Below are 17,341 nucleotides of genomic sequence, written 5' to 3' on the forward strand. Positions count from 1 at the left end.
AGCTCTTTAAAAAAACAAAACAAAACAAAAAAAAAACTTATTTGTTTTTCTAAATATATCAGTTGTTTTCCACATTGTAGCGCCCCCCATAAAATATGTCTACTGCATGAAAAAATCCTCCTCTGTGGTTAAACTGAGTCCTGATGATGACAAAATGAAGGGTTCTTTCTAATTTCTTGAACTGGAAGAGATTTTAAGTGACAAAGGATCTCTTATTGCAGACGAGTGGTAATCATTTTGGAAATTGATGTAATCAAACCTGCCGAAGATGTTGCTGGGAGAATCGGAGACCCCACACCTTACACTGAAGGTAAGACTTCAAAACACATTTCATATTAATAATATTTCCCACATGCTGAATAATTTCATTAATCTTTCATTTAAAGCAGTACACACAGTGAGTGTTTATGATGTGAGATTGAAATTTAGGTCACTCATGTGATTATAGTGACACAGTTGTATGTCAAACCTTTCTTGCAGGTCAGAGCAAAGCCCCGAAGGCGGCCCCAAACCCTGTAAACCGCCCTCCGCTGCAGCAACAAAATGGAAATGAAGGTGAATGCAAGTTTTTTTATTTTAACTCTGTGAACGTTCATAAAAATAGGTGGGGTTTTTTAGAAATCAGGTTCTGTGGAAAAACACTGCATACATGTCGTTCATAATAACCACCAGATGGCAGCATTTCTCTACTGCCTTCACAATTTAGGTGACCCACAGATTTGCAGGACACATGTAATTTTTACAGCCCCGTTGAGAAACATTTTCATTTTTAGCTTTCTCAGCCCTTTCTCAAGAGTTTTGTTCAATGTTATTGACACTCAGAATTCTCCAGAGCTCCCCCTTTTTCATATGAATGCTTGGTATCTATAGTTTAAAAACTATGACTGTGTTTAAGGGTAGCAGTCTCTGCCTGCACATGTCAGTCATTGTCTTTCTTTGTTTTAATGGTAGAAACCATAAAAGAACAAATGCGTAGCAACGCAGACTACCAGGGGAGTAAATGTTAACCCCATAAACAAACATGTTCATGTCAAAGATAAGCACTGGATCACAGCATAGCACATAACTTGGACCAGGAGAGATCTGCAATCCGGCTGTCAGAAGGGTTTTGCTGTCGTCTTGTGTGTGTCGTAGCAGGTATTCATCCCTCTAATCTGCCGTGTGGGAATTGAGGTTGTGGCAAGCACCCTCCTCATCAGCACAGTCATTGTTCATTTCTCTGTGTGTGCTGCTTGATCTGGGGGCTTAATTACCAGAAGTGCAGTGGTTGGCAAAGTGGGAGGACTTAAGTGGACACTTTGAACTCTAATCCTCCGCGTGAGACGCACACAAATCAAATGTGCAGCGCTTGTTCAAACGGAAAATCTCAAAGTCAGGCAGCAGCGCTCTTCGGGGGGAAGAGCAGCTCCAGTTTGTTATAGCATTTCACACTCTGCCCTGATTCTGTGAAATGTGAATCATCCTTCTCACAAATGCTGGATCACTCATCTCCAACAACTTGGTTCGACAATATTCTTGTTTCCTGTTCGAGTCGTTGCTTTTGCTAGACTTGTGAGTCTACGGTGGTAAATTTACTTTAAATCATTAGGTTTTTCTTTGAAACTTGCCTCATGAAGTGATATAATTACAGTGATCAAGCAGTTGCAATCCAAAGAAATTGGATTTTTGTAATTTGTCTCTGATGAATAATGTATATGCCTCTCTCTTGACTCCTCTCCATCACTGCTCTTCATGGATCATTTATTTCTCTCTTCATTCCTCCAATAGGGAACAGAGGATTCAATAGAGATTTTGGGAAGAAGGCCCCGTCAGCTATGCCCAGTACACCAGGGGGTGGCTCCAAAGTTGTGCCCATTGCCAGCCTCAACCCCTACCAGTCCAAGTGAGTACTGTCTAGTCAGAAGAGATGGGTAAGGTTCCCAAAAGGTCATACATTTGCTCTGTTTGGGACAGTAACAACACATCACAGCAGACATTTATAATTTAAAAAATCAAAACAAAAATGCAAGCACCAGCAAATGTTGCGTGTTAAAGCTAGATGTTGAAGACAACAGGTGGTAAGCACAAAATCATGAACATCTAGATAAATTAAGATCTATAAAATATCTCTGCTACAGGTACAACCTATGTGAAGCTTTTAATGTCCTGTCGAGACTGTCAGAGAGCTTCTGAATCAATTCTTGCCATTTGAAAGCTTCACTTTGTTGTACTGCTTTCTATTGTATTGTAAGGTATAAATATTTTGTGCCAGCCCTGTATAGAGCTTGAGACATCAGAGGGATGATATTATCTAGTTTATAGAAGAAGGGAACTTATCATTGTCACTCTGTGCTGTCATACAGACTGCTAGAAAGCAGAATCTTTCTGCAGTAATTCAAGTGGTGATAAGAGCCTATCGAACGGCTTAATCAAAATTGCGATACACTCTCAGAATATGGCCCAATGTAAATATCAATAGTTAAGCCTGGGGATAGCCTTTCGAGCTTGCTGTATATTAGAGTTGGACCAATAAATTGACCAGGCTGATGTAACAAGACATGAACAAGTAATTTGCAGAACAAAAGTGCAAAGTTGTGTTTGATGCCATTTAGAAAGTGTCTCATTTAAATGGTTTGCACACCAGAGAGCACTGACAGGTTTTATTTTCAACTGCAAAATGTGCTGCACAGTACAGTCAAAATTTATTAAGAAAAACAACAAAAAAATAGATAAATAATTTTGAGGACAGTATTGGTATCAGTCTCAAAAATTCAGTATAAGTTGGACTATATTGACAAATAGATTGCAGCTATTGTGTATAAGTGGAGGAGTTTTTGGAAGGCGAGATTCAGCCTGAAAATGGAGTATCTACAATGATAGTAACATTGTTGTGGATACTCTGTAAGATATAAGATAACCTAGTTCAACTGTTTTGGCTTTCTCACAGAGGACATGTTAATTAACTGAACACAGATGTTATTGATAACATTACTAATGACTATGGACAGTTGAGCAATGCCAGTACAGGGCTGGCATACCTAAATATCATGCAGCCATCGTTCATGTCATTAGACACACCTGTGTGTTTTCTGCTATGAGTAGTCAAAATGTCCCTGAAAAGCCTATTGAGGAGAGGAGGAAGTGAATGATGCAGGTTCTGTTTTGTCTTACGATGTTGCTATTCCCAATGGGCACTAGGGGGCAGATTGGCAAAGGGGTGAGTAAGTTAATTAATTAATTAATTAATGAATAAATGTATATCTGAGTGAGATACACTCTGGGTTCATGAGGTGCTCTAAAAACTGACAACACTGACAGGAATAACTTCAAATCTGTCTTTGTCTGGTAGGTGGACAATTCGTGCTCGTGTAACCAACAAGAGCAGTATCCGTACATGGAGCAACTCTCGCGGTGATGGAAAACTTTTCTCAATGGAGATTGTGGATGAGAGTGTGAGTATTTGTTTTTATTTTCATGTAAAGAAATTACAGTATAAAATATATTTGTGTATTTATGTTGGAAATCCTGCACTGTGCTTGACCTGCTTTTAATGTAAACCACATTTTGCATTTTGTTATAGGGAGAAATAAGAGTGACTGGTTTCAACCAAGAGGTGGACAAGTTCTTCAGCCTTATTGAAGTTGGCAAGGTGAGACCTTCCTCCAGATAATGAATCAGTATGCCCTAATTATCTGCCAAAACTGTCTTTCACTGTGCTGTTTAAGACAGATTTGGCTGCGGACTGTTCTAACAACAGCTGCCAGTACTTTCTGAGTTGAAACCACAGAGACTATGAATGAGTCATCTGGCTGCACTGTACCCATACAATAAGCGGCTTATGATCATCTGCCAGCCTTTGTTGATCCCCCTGACTGTCTGAAGTCGTATCTTGTTTGCACCATTCAGTTAGGTGAAATGCTCCCTAGATCTCTGATTAACACGTGGTTCATCTATCTGTATGGGCCAGGTCTACTATGTGTCTAAGGGCTCCCTAAAGATTGCCAACAAGCAGTACACATCAGTGAAGAATGACTATGAGATGACACTCAACGGAGAGTCCACTGTCATCCCCTGTGAAGACAGCTGCGATGTTCCCATGGTGCAGTGTGACTTTGTCTCCATCAGCGAACTGGAGAACAGAGACAAGGATGCCATCGTGGGTAAGGAGCACAAGTTATGATCTGCACAGGCATTTCTCAACTCAACCCATGTCATCAAGTTTCCAGACACCTGTAATCTATCAGTTTTCTTCCCCAGACTGTATTTTGAGCCAAAAATACTGAACCTGAGCCTGCAGCCCCAACTATATACACACACATACACCGAATGTTGTCAAAAATAAACCATAAAGCCTGAAAATTTCATCAATTTGATCAGCCAAAAAAATCTACTGAGTCCAGCCCAAGCTTGATGTCTTTATTGGAAAATGAATCTCCTGACAGTTTAAGTTCTGTTGGGTTGGCAAACCTCTAAGTTGGTGGCTGCTTTAAGAGCAAAATAGTTGTTAAATATTACAAGTACCTGTAGATATTTATAGGGTTAAACAGTGGGTGGAATAAATAAGTTGAAACTGTTCACTTTAAACCCTCCAAGTGCAACGCTAAGCAAAATATAGTGATTCATTGTTTTTCCTCATAGACATGTAAGAATAATTTACATCACCTGAGAGTCTAATTTAGACTTTTTCTGTTGAGAAAGACTTGTCCTACTACATAGTGTCTAATGTCTATTAGTCAGAATCAGGCCGTGTGAACATTTTCATGGCAGAACTTCAGGCTTAGTTTGTTCCTATGTCCCATTGCTGTAGCACAGGGTTCCTGCAGATCTTTTAAAAAGTCTAAAATAAGATTTTTAGAATTCAACATCTTAAAAAGTCTTATTTTTAAATATGGTAGGTTCTTAAATTTTGAGGTGGTGCCTAGTTGCATGAGAAATATCCACCAACAGGATTCACTTATTTAAATATGGTTTGGTCTTCAGTCATGACTCAGTCCAGCTCTTTCTTTTCCTTTTCTGGTAATGTTTCGATTGGTTCTCCACAGGCCACCTGCTCTCATGAAGGTAACAGGATTAAAGAAGTACACAAAGCAGTACAGATGATGCTCAGCTAAAGATAGTTCGCCAGGGGGGTTCAGAGGAGACACAAAGCCCTCTATTATTTCTGGTAGTTGCTATAATCTGGATAATAATGTTTGTAGTGCAGAGCGACACCAGCCAACATGAAGGAGAGGAGCAGACTTTTCATTTGGAGGCCGCTTAGCGGTTTTTTACAAATTTAATGGACTGTTAAAGTGGATCAGAGGTAGATATACTGTATGTTCAGAGCTTCTGAGCGAGTGTGTCTTAACCTGCTCTGTGAGGGTGAGAATGACCACAACAGCCTAATTGTTCTGCACAATTTTTTTTATATTAAATTTAATTTTTCCGTTAAGAATTCCAAGCAAATTGTAATTAATGCCATTAATTTGATCACTTTTTGTGATTTTACATAGGATTATATGGAGATACAAAAATACCCCTATGAATATAGTCAAATTGAGTTCAAACATAAAGCTCAGCCCTAATATGCTGCTGTGCTCGTTTTGCTGTGGAAAGGATATTAAATTTTCTCTGTCAAGGTCTTAAGAAGATCTTAAAAAGCATTAAATTTGATTTCTAAAAGTGTGCCGCAACCCTGTGTAGTAGGACAATGTTTCTAATATAAGCTGTTTGAATGGTGGCCACATTTGCCAGTCCATTTGCTGATTTGTTTTAATTATCTTCTGTATCCTGTGCTCTTAAAAAATGTACAGAGAGCAGAGTTGTGTAACACAGTGCAAAGGACAGTGATAACGTCATAGCCAATCGATGAATGTACTGTGCACCAAACTACAGGTGGCTTATATTTATGTTTTCTCTTCTTCCCAGTGTATAAAGTTCATTGTTTTCCTCATGGAGGACTTGGGCTTTGTGAGGCTTAAAGGCATCATAATTCTCCTTAAAAACTCTGCTTAACAGCAAGAAGAAACCAACCAACCAACCAACGCTCAAAGCCGAACTCCTACTGAGGTGTTCCCAAACACCCAATAATAAGCCTTCATAAGCAGAGGATAGAGTATGTAGTGGGAAGTAGAGGCAGATATGCTGGGAGGTTGAGGTAATTACAGTATACGAGCAGAGAGATAAAAGTGGTATTAATAATACTGATGACAGTAATAGCCTGTAGTGCAGATTGACTTTGGGCCCTATGGCACAGCCGATGAGAAAATGAGAACGTGCTGTCACAGGTAAAATGAAGTAATAAGGAGCCCACTTGTAATTCCTTTAATGAAGACTGCAGCTTGTATCGGAGTTTGAGTAAATTCTCTCCCGCATACCAGTCGGCATCAAATGTTAAGTTTTGTTCATCATGGTTAAAATATAATAATTTCGTTTACCTTCAGTAGGGTGTTGAAGTAACAGTAATGTTGGTGATGCCGCTCTTGCACTTTGGAAAGGGATAGCTCATCATCTGTTGTGCTTTATGGCACTTGATGAAGTGCATTTATAGTAACAGTTAATTATTTTAACTATTATGCAGCTTCTCCCTTACATTATGGATGCAAGTGCCTGTTATACAGGCCAGTGACCTCATACCTGACTAGAAATGAGTGAATCGCTTATTTCCCAAGAGCCAATTTGTGCTGGAAAACCATGGGACCCAGAGTGACCTTGTCTATAAATGCCACAATCAATATTTATAATATGTATATGTGGGTAAATCTGTTTGTCTGGAAAATTAAACCATACGTGGTCATGGTCTAAAGTATGTCATACAGTATATGATACTATCTAGATGCCTCAACTTCAAACTGAATCAAAGTGGGGATAGAAAAATAGATCTAGCAGCTTCTGCTAACGTGCAACACTGATTGATTTTTACAGATGTGATTGGAGTGTGCAAGACTGTGGACGAGGTGACCCGCCTCACTACCAAGTCAAACCGTGAGGTTTCCAAGAGGACACTCAGTCTGATGGACATGTCTGGGAAGGTGGTGTCTGTCACGCTGTGGGGAGAGGAAGTGAGTATAGACATTAAATGGAGAGTAAAATGTGTAATGGGAAAGAGGTGTTGTGTCTGGAGCTTGTTAAATGCGTGGTGAAAATCATTACCAGCCTTATAATGCATGGACATGCTTACTAAAACATTTGAGCTTTCTTCTCAGAACACGTCTTCACAAATGTTAATCATCGTCTGAGAACAACTGTTTTTGATTACAGAGAATTTTAAACATATCGAAGCAGAACTAAAGCTAGTGAACATGATGACACGAGCACCTGTACAATACAAAAAGCCTGCAATAAAGGCTACGTATGTGAGGAGTATAATGTTCAGTTTACGCGAGAATGTCAGAAAGGTGTTTAATTAAAAAAATTGTTCTGCACATTTGGAGATCACTGTTGAGCAGTTTGAGAACTTGCGACCTTTTTAACAATGTGTGCAGTGTTCAGTGGAGTAAGATGTGGTTGAACGTGGTTGACTAAATATCCTGTCAGGGGGTGATGAAGTAACTGTGCTCCTGCTGTTGATTTTTACCTGTGGCTCAGAGGGACTATGCTGAGTTCGCCAACATCTTTCCTCCTGACAAGAAGCGCAGTGTTCCCTGTTTGTTTGTTCGACAGATACCCCTTTTCTCCAGGGACTTGCTGAGGCACACAAGATGTATAGTTTATGAAGAACAATGGCAAGTGTTGGAGATATTTTCCCATACCGCCAAAGGCTTTACTTGCCCCCTCCTCTCTAAATCCTTTGGTTTTTTTTGTTTTGTTTTGTTTTTTTTTTCAGGTGGTGTCCTCAGGTTGTTATAATAAAGAACACTGAATACTACATTTGAGCAGTTGAAATTCATGGAAAACAAATGATATTTTGAAAACAGTTCAATGGTTTCGGAACAGAACTAACAAGAAAACACACCAGTTTTGTCTGTGGTAAGGCAAGTTTATTTGTATAGCACATTTCAACAACAAGGCAATTCAAAGTGCTTTACATAGAGCGTAAAAGGCATCAAAACGGATGCCTTTTGGTAAAACAAAAAGTGTGACATCTGTTTTTTTTTGTTTTGTTTTGTTTTTTTTAAAGATGTAGAGATGGAAATGTCTGTCTGCCTTTCAGGCAATCAATTGGTATACCACTTTGTGTCCAGACTGCTATTGGATGGATTAAGAGGAAAACTTAGAAGCAATCCTATTGACTTTGTTTATCCCAGACTCTTCTAGTGCCACCAGCAGGTCAAAAATGCCATATCTAGTGAGATAGTATCTAGATAGATGGGTTATGGGTTTGTACAGATGTTCATGGTTCCCAGACGATGAACACCACTGACTTTTGTAATTCGCTGACTTCCTCAAGCACCACCATGAGGTTGACATTTGGGGTTTGGATGGATAGTCATGAAATTTGGTCCAGACATTCATCTATCCCTCAGAATAAATTGTTATAACTTTGGTGACCCACTGAATTTTCATTCAGCGCCATCGTGAGGTCAACAAATGACATTCTGATCAGCATCAGCTGTACTTTGTGTTTCTTGCTAATTAGTCTTGCTAAATAGTTTCTTGCTAATGTTAGCATTACCAACACACAAAACTAAGATTACCAACATATTAAACATAACACCTGCTAAACATCAGCACGTTAACCCTTTGACTTTAGTGTTTAGCTCAAAGGTATCGCTGTGCTAAAATACAGCCTCACAGAGGCGCGAGCTAAAGGCTGTAGTCTCTTATGTTTTGTTACTTTAAGAAGACTAACCTGATAAACCAAAAGACAGAAGAAATTCAATCCAGACAATAAATTAACAAAGTAATCGGTGATTGTCTGAACTTTGTCTATATCTCTTCTTTTGTGTAGGCAGAAAATTTTGACGGCTCTGGACAGCCCATTCTAGCCATTAAGGCGGCGAAGCTCTCAGACTTCGGAGGCCGGTCCCTCTCTGCATCCTTCAACAGCACCCTGATGATCAACCCAGACATCCCTGAGGCATATAAGCTCAGAGGCTGGTAAGTGAGCCTGAGGTTCATAGATAATGCAGTGCAGAAAATTGCTTATATGTCCCAGCAATTGTATACTCATGACAAAGTGCTTTTACAGCAGGTATGAAACATGCTATACATTTTATGCCAGAGGGCTTTTTTTTCTTATGTACGTCACCCTCTGGAAGCTAACTTCTCTCATGCAAGTATTGTTGTTGAAATGGAAGAACTCTGAAGGATTTAGATGGGGAGGTTCCATTTCCCAAGTTGGGATAGTGCATGCTCTGATTCTCATTATCAAGATTAGCTTTCCCCCATTAGCTACAGTGTGGGGGGTGCTTCAGCGAAGCATTACATATAAATGGAAATCATACTTAATCTGTGAAAATGTGTTTTTTACTCCCCTAATCGCCTTTCCAGATGAAATGAAATCCAGACTCATTTCTCTGTGATTATGTTGATTGTACCATTTCTTTTCTGTTTGTGTGTAAAGTGTGTGTGTTTGGTTAGTGTGTGTGTATTATGTTCTTTCATGTTTGCTTTCACTTTAACACATAGGATCATGTGGAAATTAGCCAAGATATCTTTGTCTTTCAAATCACAGTGGTTATTTGTGTACACGTAGTCATGCTTATTTCACTATACTTAAATTAGAAGTAACACAGCCCAATGTATGCAAATTAGTTTTAAGATAGCACAAGTAATGTGACTCTATTCCTTTAAGATTTTGTATTCTTTGGTGCATTTCTTGCAAAGGAATAGAGAATCATTTTAAAACTCAAGCTTTCATCTTTTGTTCAGGCTCATGTGCCAATTCCTCGATTCTTCACTTCCTAAATTATTGCTTCTCCCCGGTGTATATCATGACCAGAAATAAGCATGCACTGTATGCAGGGCTGCAACTAACTTCTCTCAATTAATAATTTTGCCTATAAAATGTTGCAAAGTAGTGAAAAATGCCACTTTTTTATAATGGGTGACATCTTCATGAAATCTTCATGTTTTGTCCGACCAGCAGTCCACACAACCCAAACATATTCAGTCTACTATCGTGTATGACAAAGAAAAGCATCAAATCCTCACACCAAGAACCTGAACCAGCAAGTTTAGCTATTTTTTTCATTAAAAATTAAGATTATTCAATTATCAAAAGTTGATTATTTTTCTGTCCATCGACTAATTGTTGCAACTCTAACAATATGCTTTCCTTTTTTGCCAAAAGTGTTGATAAAATGCATTTTTAGTTGTTTTTGTTATCCATCTTTAAACAAAGACATCACCTGGTCAGTGAGTGTGATGTCAAGTCTTATCGGGACACATTGTGAGACGGCTGTATGAAGTGGTGCTTGTTGGCACATGATTGATAGATGAGGCAGTGCTCACATGGACCGAGCGGGGGGGGCGGCAGCTGGCTGATAGTTAACCTCACTCCACACTGAGACATACTGATTGATCTGTCCTCTTTTATAGATCCTACTTAAACAGCCCTGGTCTGCCCCTCCTCTCTGACATGAAGGCAAATGTCTGTATTTGTGAGTGCAGATCCAATCGATTCCGTCCAGGGTTTCATTTATTTACCGCCCAATACCAGCGCCTGTTCTGCACAGTAAAATAAAGTGAAAGACAGTAAGCCGCTCGAATTTATTTTGTGACAAGCCCAGTTCAGTTTCTTATTCTGCCTTGACAAATGTGGCTGAGAGTATTTATACTTGATCAGAAGACCTTATCTGCATAATCAGCGCAGTGAAATGTGACTCTACTTTGCAGGTGAGAAAGAGGCAAATCACAAATTATACTCAAAAGTGCCTCTTTAATCAGATGTCTTGTCTTGGCTCATGGTTATTTCTTGAAGATAGTTTAAGCACATGCCCCTAGCTTCTCTCTGAATATTTTAATTTATTTCACCGCTAAGAATGTCAGCTACTGTGAACCGCCGTTAAGTTTGTTTTGTAATGGGATTATTTTATATTTGCATAGTGATAGAAAGTGCTTTATTATCCCGACCACTCCTGGGTCTTCCGCTTTCTTTTACCTGAACACCATTTAAGTCCTGAATCATGTTTCCACATCTCTGTAGCATTGGCTTTTTACACTTCCTGTGCTCTCTTCTATTTAATGACAGAAGGTTGTGCCCCACTTTCTCCAGTCACTTCTCACTTGGACAGCCAGAGATAATGATGCTTAAATCCTTGTATTGGTTTATCCACTGCAGAAGAGGGGTTGGCCCATGCAGGTCTCCTTGGACAATGGGTTCCTGCAGGTTCGCAGGCATTCACTAATGAACAGTTTAAAAGTCACAGATGGAAGGAAGCCAGACCTGACTCATTACTTTCTAACCAAGTCAACCCAAGTGAGAACCACAGCGAAGACGACATTGTTATGCAGCATGGCCGAGAGCTGTAGCAGCCACCACCATGCTGTGAGAAGGACGGAGAGAGTAGCCGACTTAGTTATGCGTCTATATTTTAAGACTGCATCACAGAGATGATATCTAGTGATGAGAACTAAGACTGCTAGCTGTTGAATACATAATTCGTGTTTTGTTGTGATGATGATGATGATGATGATAAGCCTCTGTCTCAGGCAGGGCTCGAAGTTAACTTTTTTCCCTCAGTGTCCCGCAGCTGCCCCGAATTCTACTTTCAACCATCTCAGACTTAACAACCATTGTCCCCAATTGAAGTTCTTTTTTTTTTTTTTTTTCATTCTAAATTGCTGCTCATTAAATCTTTTCTTAACACAAGTACAATAGGTTGTACACAATTACATGAATTTTAACAGTGCAGTTATTATTTAGACACTTTCCATCGCACATTAGATGATATGTAAGAGACCACATGTATGAAAATGACCAATATGGGGCCTCTCAATCAGCACATGCAACTTTTCCAGCACAGATATTATGACAAAGCAACCTTTAATAACACTGCATATTAACATTTTTACAGTGCTCAATTTTTGTGACCATTTATACACAGAGCCAAATATTATATAACCTCACTCCTCTTACTAAGGGTGCAACATGTTGGGAAAATACAGACTCGGCTGCCCTCAGGTCTAGTGCTGCTAGCTTGATGGATGCACCTTCTCCAAGCTAAAAATAACACAAAGATGCAACGAAACATAACTTTGCTTAAGTTTCAAAAGGTTACTACGAATGCAAACATATACACATGCAGCATTTATGAGTAACATTACATTTCTACATCTTATGATGTTAACATACATGTTACACAGATGTTTTGTGGGGTGGGAGTTGAGTCACATGTTTGGCTGTACAGGTTCCTGGGCACACATCGAAACAATACACCTACATGAGTGACTGACCATGAATGATTGAAAGAGATAGCAGTCATTTACATTTGCTGTAGGACTGTTTAATATGTCAGTTAATCAAGTTTTTTCAGGTGAGAAATTAACCATTTAGATTCCCAGTATGTGGCCAGTTTATCCAAATAATGTCTATTTGGAAGTTTGCTCTGACATTTTTGTAATGATAAGTATCTCTGCTGTCCCAGAATTGTCCCAGACACCGTATCTTTATGTCCCAAGTGCTATTTTTATTGTTCCCGGGACAACGGGACGTCCTTAATTTCAAGGGCAGGTCTCAGGACGGTAGAAAACAGAACAAGGAAGCAAATCAATTAAACTCTGAATTAATCTTTTCATGATTATTTTTGATTCTTGCTCAGAAGAACCCCAACCTTTTTCTCTTCCAGCTGAACAAAGATATGCCTTTACTACACAGCCAAGGCTTCTGAACCATTGTTTTAATCATGCGAAGGTGTCTTAATTTGATTGTGTTCAGGCACAGATCTATGGGACTTCCTTAAATGCATTATCTATCCTTAGTGGGCTGTTGATTCAAACTCATGTAGAGTATTAGTGGTGCCGCTCAGCACTTTCCCGTGTTCTTATATGGAAAGCTGAGTTGTATCCTTTACAACATGTCACACTAATTAATGTTGCAGCGATGAAAATGGCTTTAATTTCCTCAAATAAGAACGCTGCGCTATGCACTAATTATCTGGATCTTAGGTTAATCTGGGGTCTTGGTGCATTGTTATGGTGCATGTGCAGTATGCTCTCACTGTCTTTGTGAGGTTACTTTACATAGATTTTCAAATTGATGTTAAATCTACAGTATGTTTTTTTTTTTGTGAAAATTATTAATGTAAAAAAAAAAACAAAAAAAAACCAGACTTCAACATTTGACTTTCCTCCACCTAACTGTACAGATCCAGTTGTCCATTAGGTGGCAACAGCACATTTAGAGATGGTCACGTTGCCTTCTCCCATTCTATCAGGCAGGGCAGTCACTTTTCTGTTAGCTGCATTTTGTCATGTTTCTTTTCACGTCTTGATGCCGTCAAACTCAGACATTCACCACAGACTCATTTAGTCACACAAGTCCAAGCAGACATTCCCTCCGTCTGTCTTATCATGACTCCAGTATTTCCACTGGATGCAGTAATTATGACAGCCCAGAAGCAAACAAGCTTGAACACAGTAGCCTAGTGAAAAGTATGCCTTATTATTCTACTCAAATGTTTCACTGTGCTGTAATGATTGAGAAAAAAAAAAAAAAAAAAAAAAGATGTGGAATCATTACTAGCTGAGTTATTAACTGAATTGAATTAGTAACTAGCTTGAAACCAAATTTGTTAACAGAGGTGTCTGTGTAAGGAGGGGAGGAATTCATCCTTTGGTGAATAATAGGTGACTGTTGGCCTCCTTTCAGCCACCACTGTCAAAGTGCCCTTCAGCCAAAGCACTCGACACCCTGCTGCCTCACAGGATCTGCTCAGTGGCACACAGAGCTATCATTAGCTATACAGAGTATATTTCGCTATGTGTGAACTGATCGTGCACAATGTCGCAACTGAAAAATTAACAATTGAGTCTATGTTTTTATTTATACAGATAGAATAAAAATACGTTAATGCCAGCAGCATATTAGGTTAAAGAACTTTCAGAAGGCCACTCAGTCAGTACAAAAATATAAGGAAAAAAAAGAGCCATTAATACCTTGTTGGATATAATTTTCTTTATTTATACTAATTAAGCTGAAATAATTAAGTCAATTGATTGAAAAAAAAATGTTGTAAGGAATTACTATTTTTGTCTGTATCATCTGACTATTTTAGGTTTATAAGCCTTGATCATACAAAACAATGAAGCTGAAACAAATAATCAATTAATCAATGAGTTGATTGACAGAAAATGAACCCTCACATTGGTGAAGCTTGCTTCAGCTTTACCAATGTGAGGATTTGCTGTTATTTCTCAGTTGTTTTTTTTTTTTTATATCATTGTAAACTGAATACCTTTGGGTTTCAGACTGTTTGTCAGACAAAAGAAGACCTTTTGAAGACGTCACCTTGAGTTCTGAGGACACTGAACATTTTTCGTTATTTTGTAGTGAAAATAACTTATTGATTAAATGAGAGACATAATAATGAGCCACAGCCCTACAAAACAAGCAATTTGAAGACACCACCTTAGGCTTTAGGATTTGACATCTGACATTTTATAGACTAAATTATAAAACAATTAATTTCAAAATAATTGGAAGATAATGAATATAATTGTTAGCTGCAGCCTTATTCTGGTGTGATCACATTTATTCAAAACAAATCAAATTGACAAGGGAGTTGAAAATTTCCCTTTATTCCATCTGTACATTTTCTATACTGATTATCCTCGAGAGAGTCGGGGGGGAGCTGGAGCCAATCTCAGCTAACAGTGGGCGAGGGGCGGGGTACATCCTGGACAGGTCACCTGTCAATCACAGACAGACAACTATTCAGTCACATTCACACCTACAGGCAATTTAGAGTCACCAGTTAACCTAACCTGCATAATTTTGGTCTATGGGAGGAAGCCAGAGTACCCGGAGAGAACCCACACAGGCACAGGGAGAACATGCATACTCCACACAGAAGGGCCCCAGCCGGCCAGTGGGTTCAAACCCAGAACCTTCTTGCTGTGAGGCAACAGTGCTCCCCTAGTTTGCCTTAAATGTACAATTTTAAATCCCCTTTTACTGAAAAAAGTAATGTAGTGAATCAACAACTTCAACAATCCTCTTTTTCTCATGTCAAACTCGGTGGAGCTCTTTATAGGACAAACTCATCAAAATTCTGCCTGTAGTGATCACGGTTACAGTGATCAACCGTTTATATGGATGAAAAAGCAGAATCATTCCAATGCAAATGCTGTTTAAATAATTTGCTTATAGTTATCAAGTAGTCCGCTTACAGTGTTCATTTTTGGTCTTTTCACACATGACAACATATGGGGGGAAAAAAATTTAATTACGGTAATAATTTATTTATTTTTTTCTCTTTACTCCCATGATACACGCATGATATTTACTTAGCAGCTGCGGCACCATTATTGCCTCACGGTAACCCGTCTGCTACTGGCTGGTTCCCTGAGGCTGGTGCTGCGTGCACATTGAAATCATGACTGGAAAAGAAAGTCATTTTCTCTCAATGAAAAATGTAAGTCTCCTTGAAGCTTATGACAAACCGCCAAAAACGAGCCGATGAGATGCAGCAGCGAAACAACGAGCTTTTGTAAACAGCTGTACTGTATTTTGAAACAATCAGTAAAATTCAGTAAATAACAAAGCTGTTAGATGGTAATCTGTATGAGAAATAAAGAAATAAAAAATTTGGTTATAATAATCATCCTCTTATAGTGATCATTCTGACCTGGATAGACGTGATCACTGTAAGCCGTTTCCATTGCATTGTGACAGTGATGAGTCTACTGATGCATACAGAACTGTCCTAGGGTTTAGGAATGTCATGTAAATGTTGCTGTACTCGTGCACCTTTTATTCTACAATGTTACTCCTACAAGGACAGTCTTATACAGGTGGTTTTCCAATTACAGCCTGTGTAGTCTGTTCTTTATGAGGATAAATAAACACCTTGCTGTAATTCTGCCAAAGTGAAAATGTAGGAATGCTTGTTCATCCATGTTTGTTTAAATAAGCTACCACTATGGCTTTTAAGTTCTGTTAGCTCGATGTTTGACCACGTCAGTCACCAGAGATGAAGTGGCTAACACCGTGTCACACACAACATGGAGTAATCGTGTTTGTGGTGTGTTTGCCACTTTCAGCCGAGGCATTAGTCTTAGCTCGGAGCTGAGAACACTGCTTACTGAGAGTTTCCCATCATCCCTTCATGCCTCTCCCTCTGACACATCTCTGCTCCTGTCCTGTCCTTCTTCATTGACACGCTGACATTTGACATGTCTATGCCATGCACATGCATGTCTGTCAGCCTGCACTCATCTATCTCGGTGTTCCTGCAGTTAGTTTATCTTTAAGCTGGGATCTCTCTGCTTTCACTTGACTGTTGCACATTTTCTGCCAGATCTAATTTGTCCTCTTTTTGTCTCCTTCATCACAATCACTGTCTGCCATGCCATTTCTTTTTCCTGTGCTCCTCGCTGTCTGTATGATTAAAAAAAAAAACAAAAAAAACCCCCAAAAACAGCAGCAGTTTTTAGACAGGATGCTGTCACGGTGGTATCTTTTCGAGTGTTTTACAGTCCTTTTGGATATCTGTCAAATCAGATGTCCAGAGTAGCCATGAAACACTGTGAAGCCCTACTAGTCTGCAGTCTTACCTTCAAAATGTGATGCATTTTTAATAATTTCAACTATGTTGTCAGTACATTTTTGTCCTCTGTAGAACATCTATCTTACAGACGTTAAACTGTGACAGAATATGGTATCTCCATTTTGTCCAATTTGATTTGTCAGGACATCTTTGTTCAAGTTCCAGACTGAGTGTTGGCACAATCAAGGCAAAGCTGTGCAGGTACACTGGTGAGGAAATTGGTGCCACCGTAAAGAATTGCTCACATTTGTCAGTAGGAGTGGGCAATCTGCAGCCTGTGTGTTGCTCAGGCCACAGTCTGAACCGTTAATGGGGATATTTTCAATTAGTCATGCCTCCAGGAGCAAGGCATGCTCTTCCTGTATTTACAACCTTACCTCCCCATTGTATGCCACTCTGCCTTGTGTCCAACAGATAAACACATAAACAAAAGGCTTTAAGTAATTAACCCAGTCTATAGTACATGAGGGCTATTAGTGGATTTTCCTGCTGGAGGATTCTCTTAGCAGTCTATACTGCTCTCTCTCTCTCTGTCCGTTTCCCTGAGGATGTTGAGGACTAGATGTGATATGTTTGAAGTCTAACTGTCCTGCCAGCTCCTGGAATTCTGCACTGGAAAACTGGGGTCCAATGCCACTCACCACCTCATCTGGAATTCCAAACCAAGCAAAGGTTGGCTTCAGTCTCTGAATAACATGAGCACCGGTGGAGGATGGCAGGTGCAGTACCTC

General features: G+C 39.3%; 1 protein-coding gene across 1 annotated transcript in view; it reads left to right on the top strand.

The window, feature by feature from the left end:
- Window positions 1-17,341, top strand: part of rpa1 (replication protein A1) — a 38,213-nt gene that overhangs the window by 2,054 nt on the left and 18,818 nt on the right. The window contains exons 5-12 of the mRNA XM_044354679.1: window positions 222-310; window positions 481-555; window positions 1,768-1,882; window positions 3,329-3,431; window positions 3,560-3,628; window positions 3,947-4,139; window positions 6,883-7,019; window positions 8,849-8,997. Of these exons, the coding sequence (XP_044210614.1) occupies window positions 222-310; window positions 481-555; window positions 1,768-1,882; window positions 3,329-3,431; window positions 3,560-3,628; window positions 3,947-4,139; window positions 6,883-7,019; window positions 8,849-8,997 (930 nt within the window). The remainder of the gene's footprint in view (window positions 1-221; window positions 311-480; window positions 556-1,767; window positions 1,883-3,328; window positions 3,432-3,559; window positions 3,629-3,946; window positions 4,140-6,882; window positions 7,020-8,848; window positions 8,998-17,341) is intronic.

Source organism: Thunnus albacares, chromosome 6 (genome assembly GCF_914725855.1).
Source record: "Thunnus albacares chromosome 6, fThuAlb1.1, whole genome shotgun sequence".
Taxonomy (NCBI): domain Eukaryota; kingdom Metazoa; phylum Chordata; class Actinopteri; order Scombriformes; family Scombridae; genus Thunnus; species Thunnus albacares.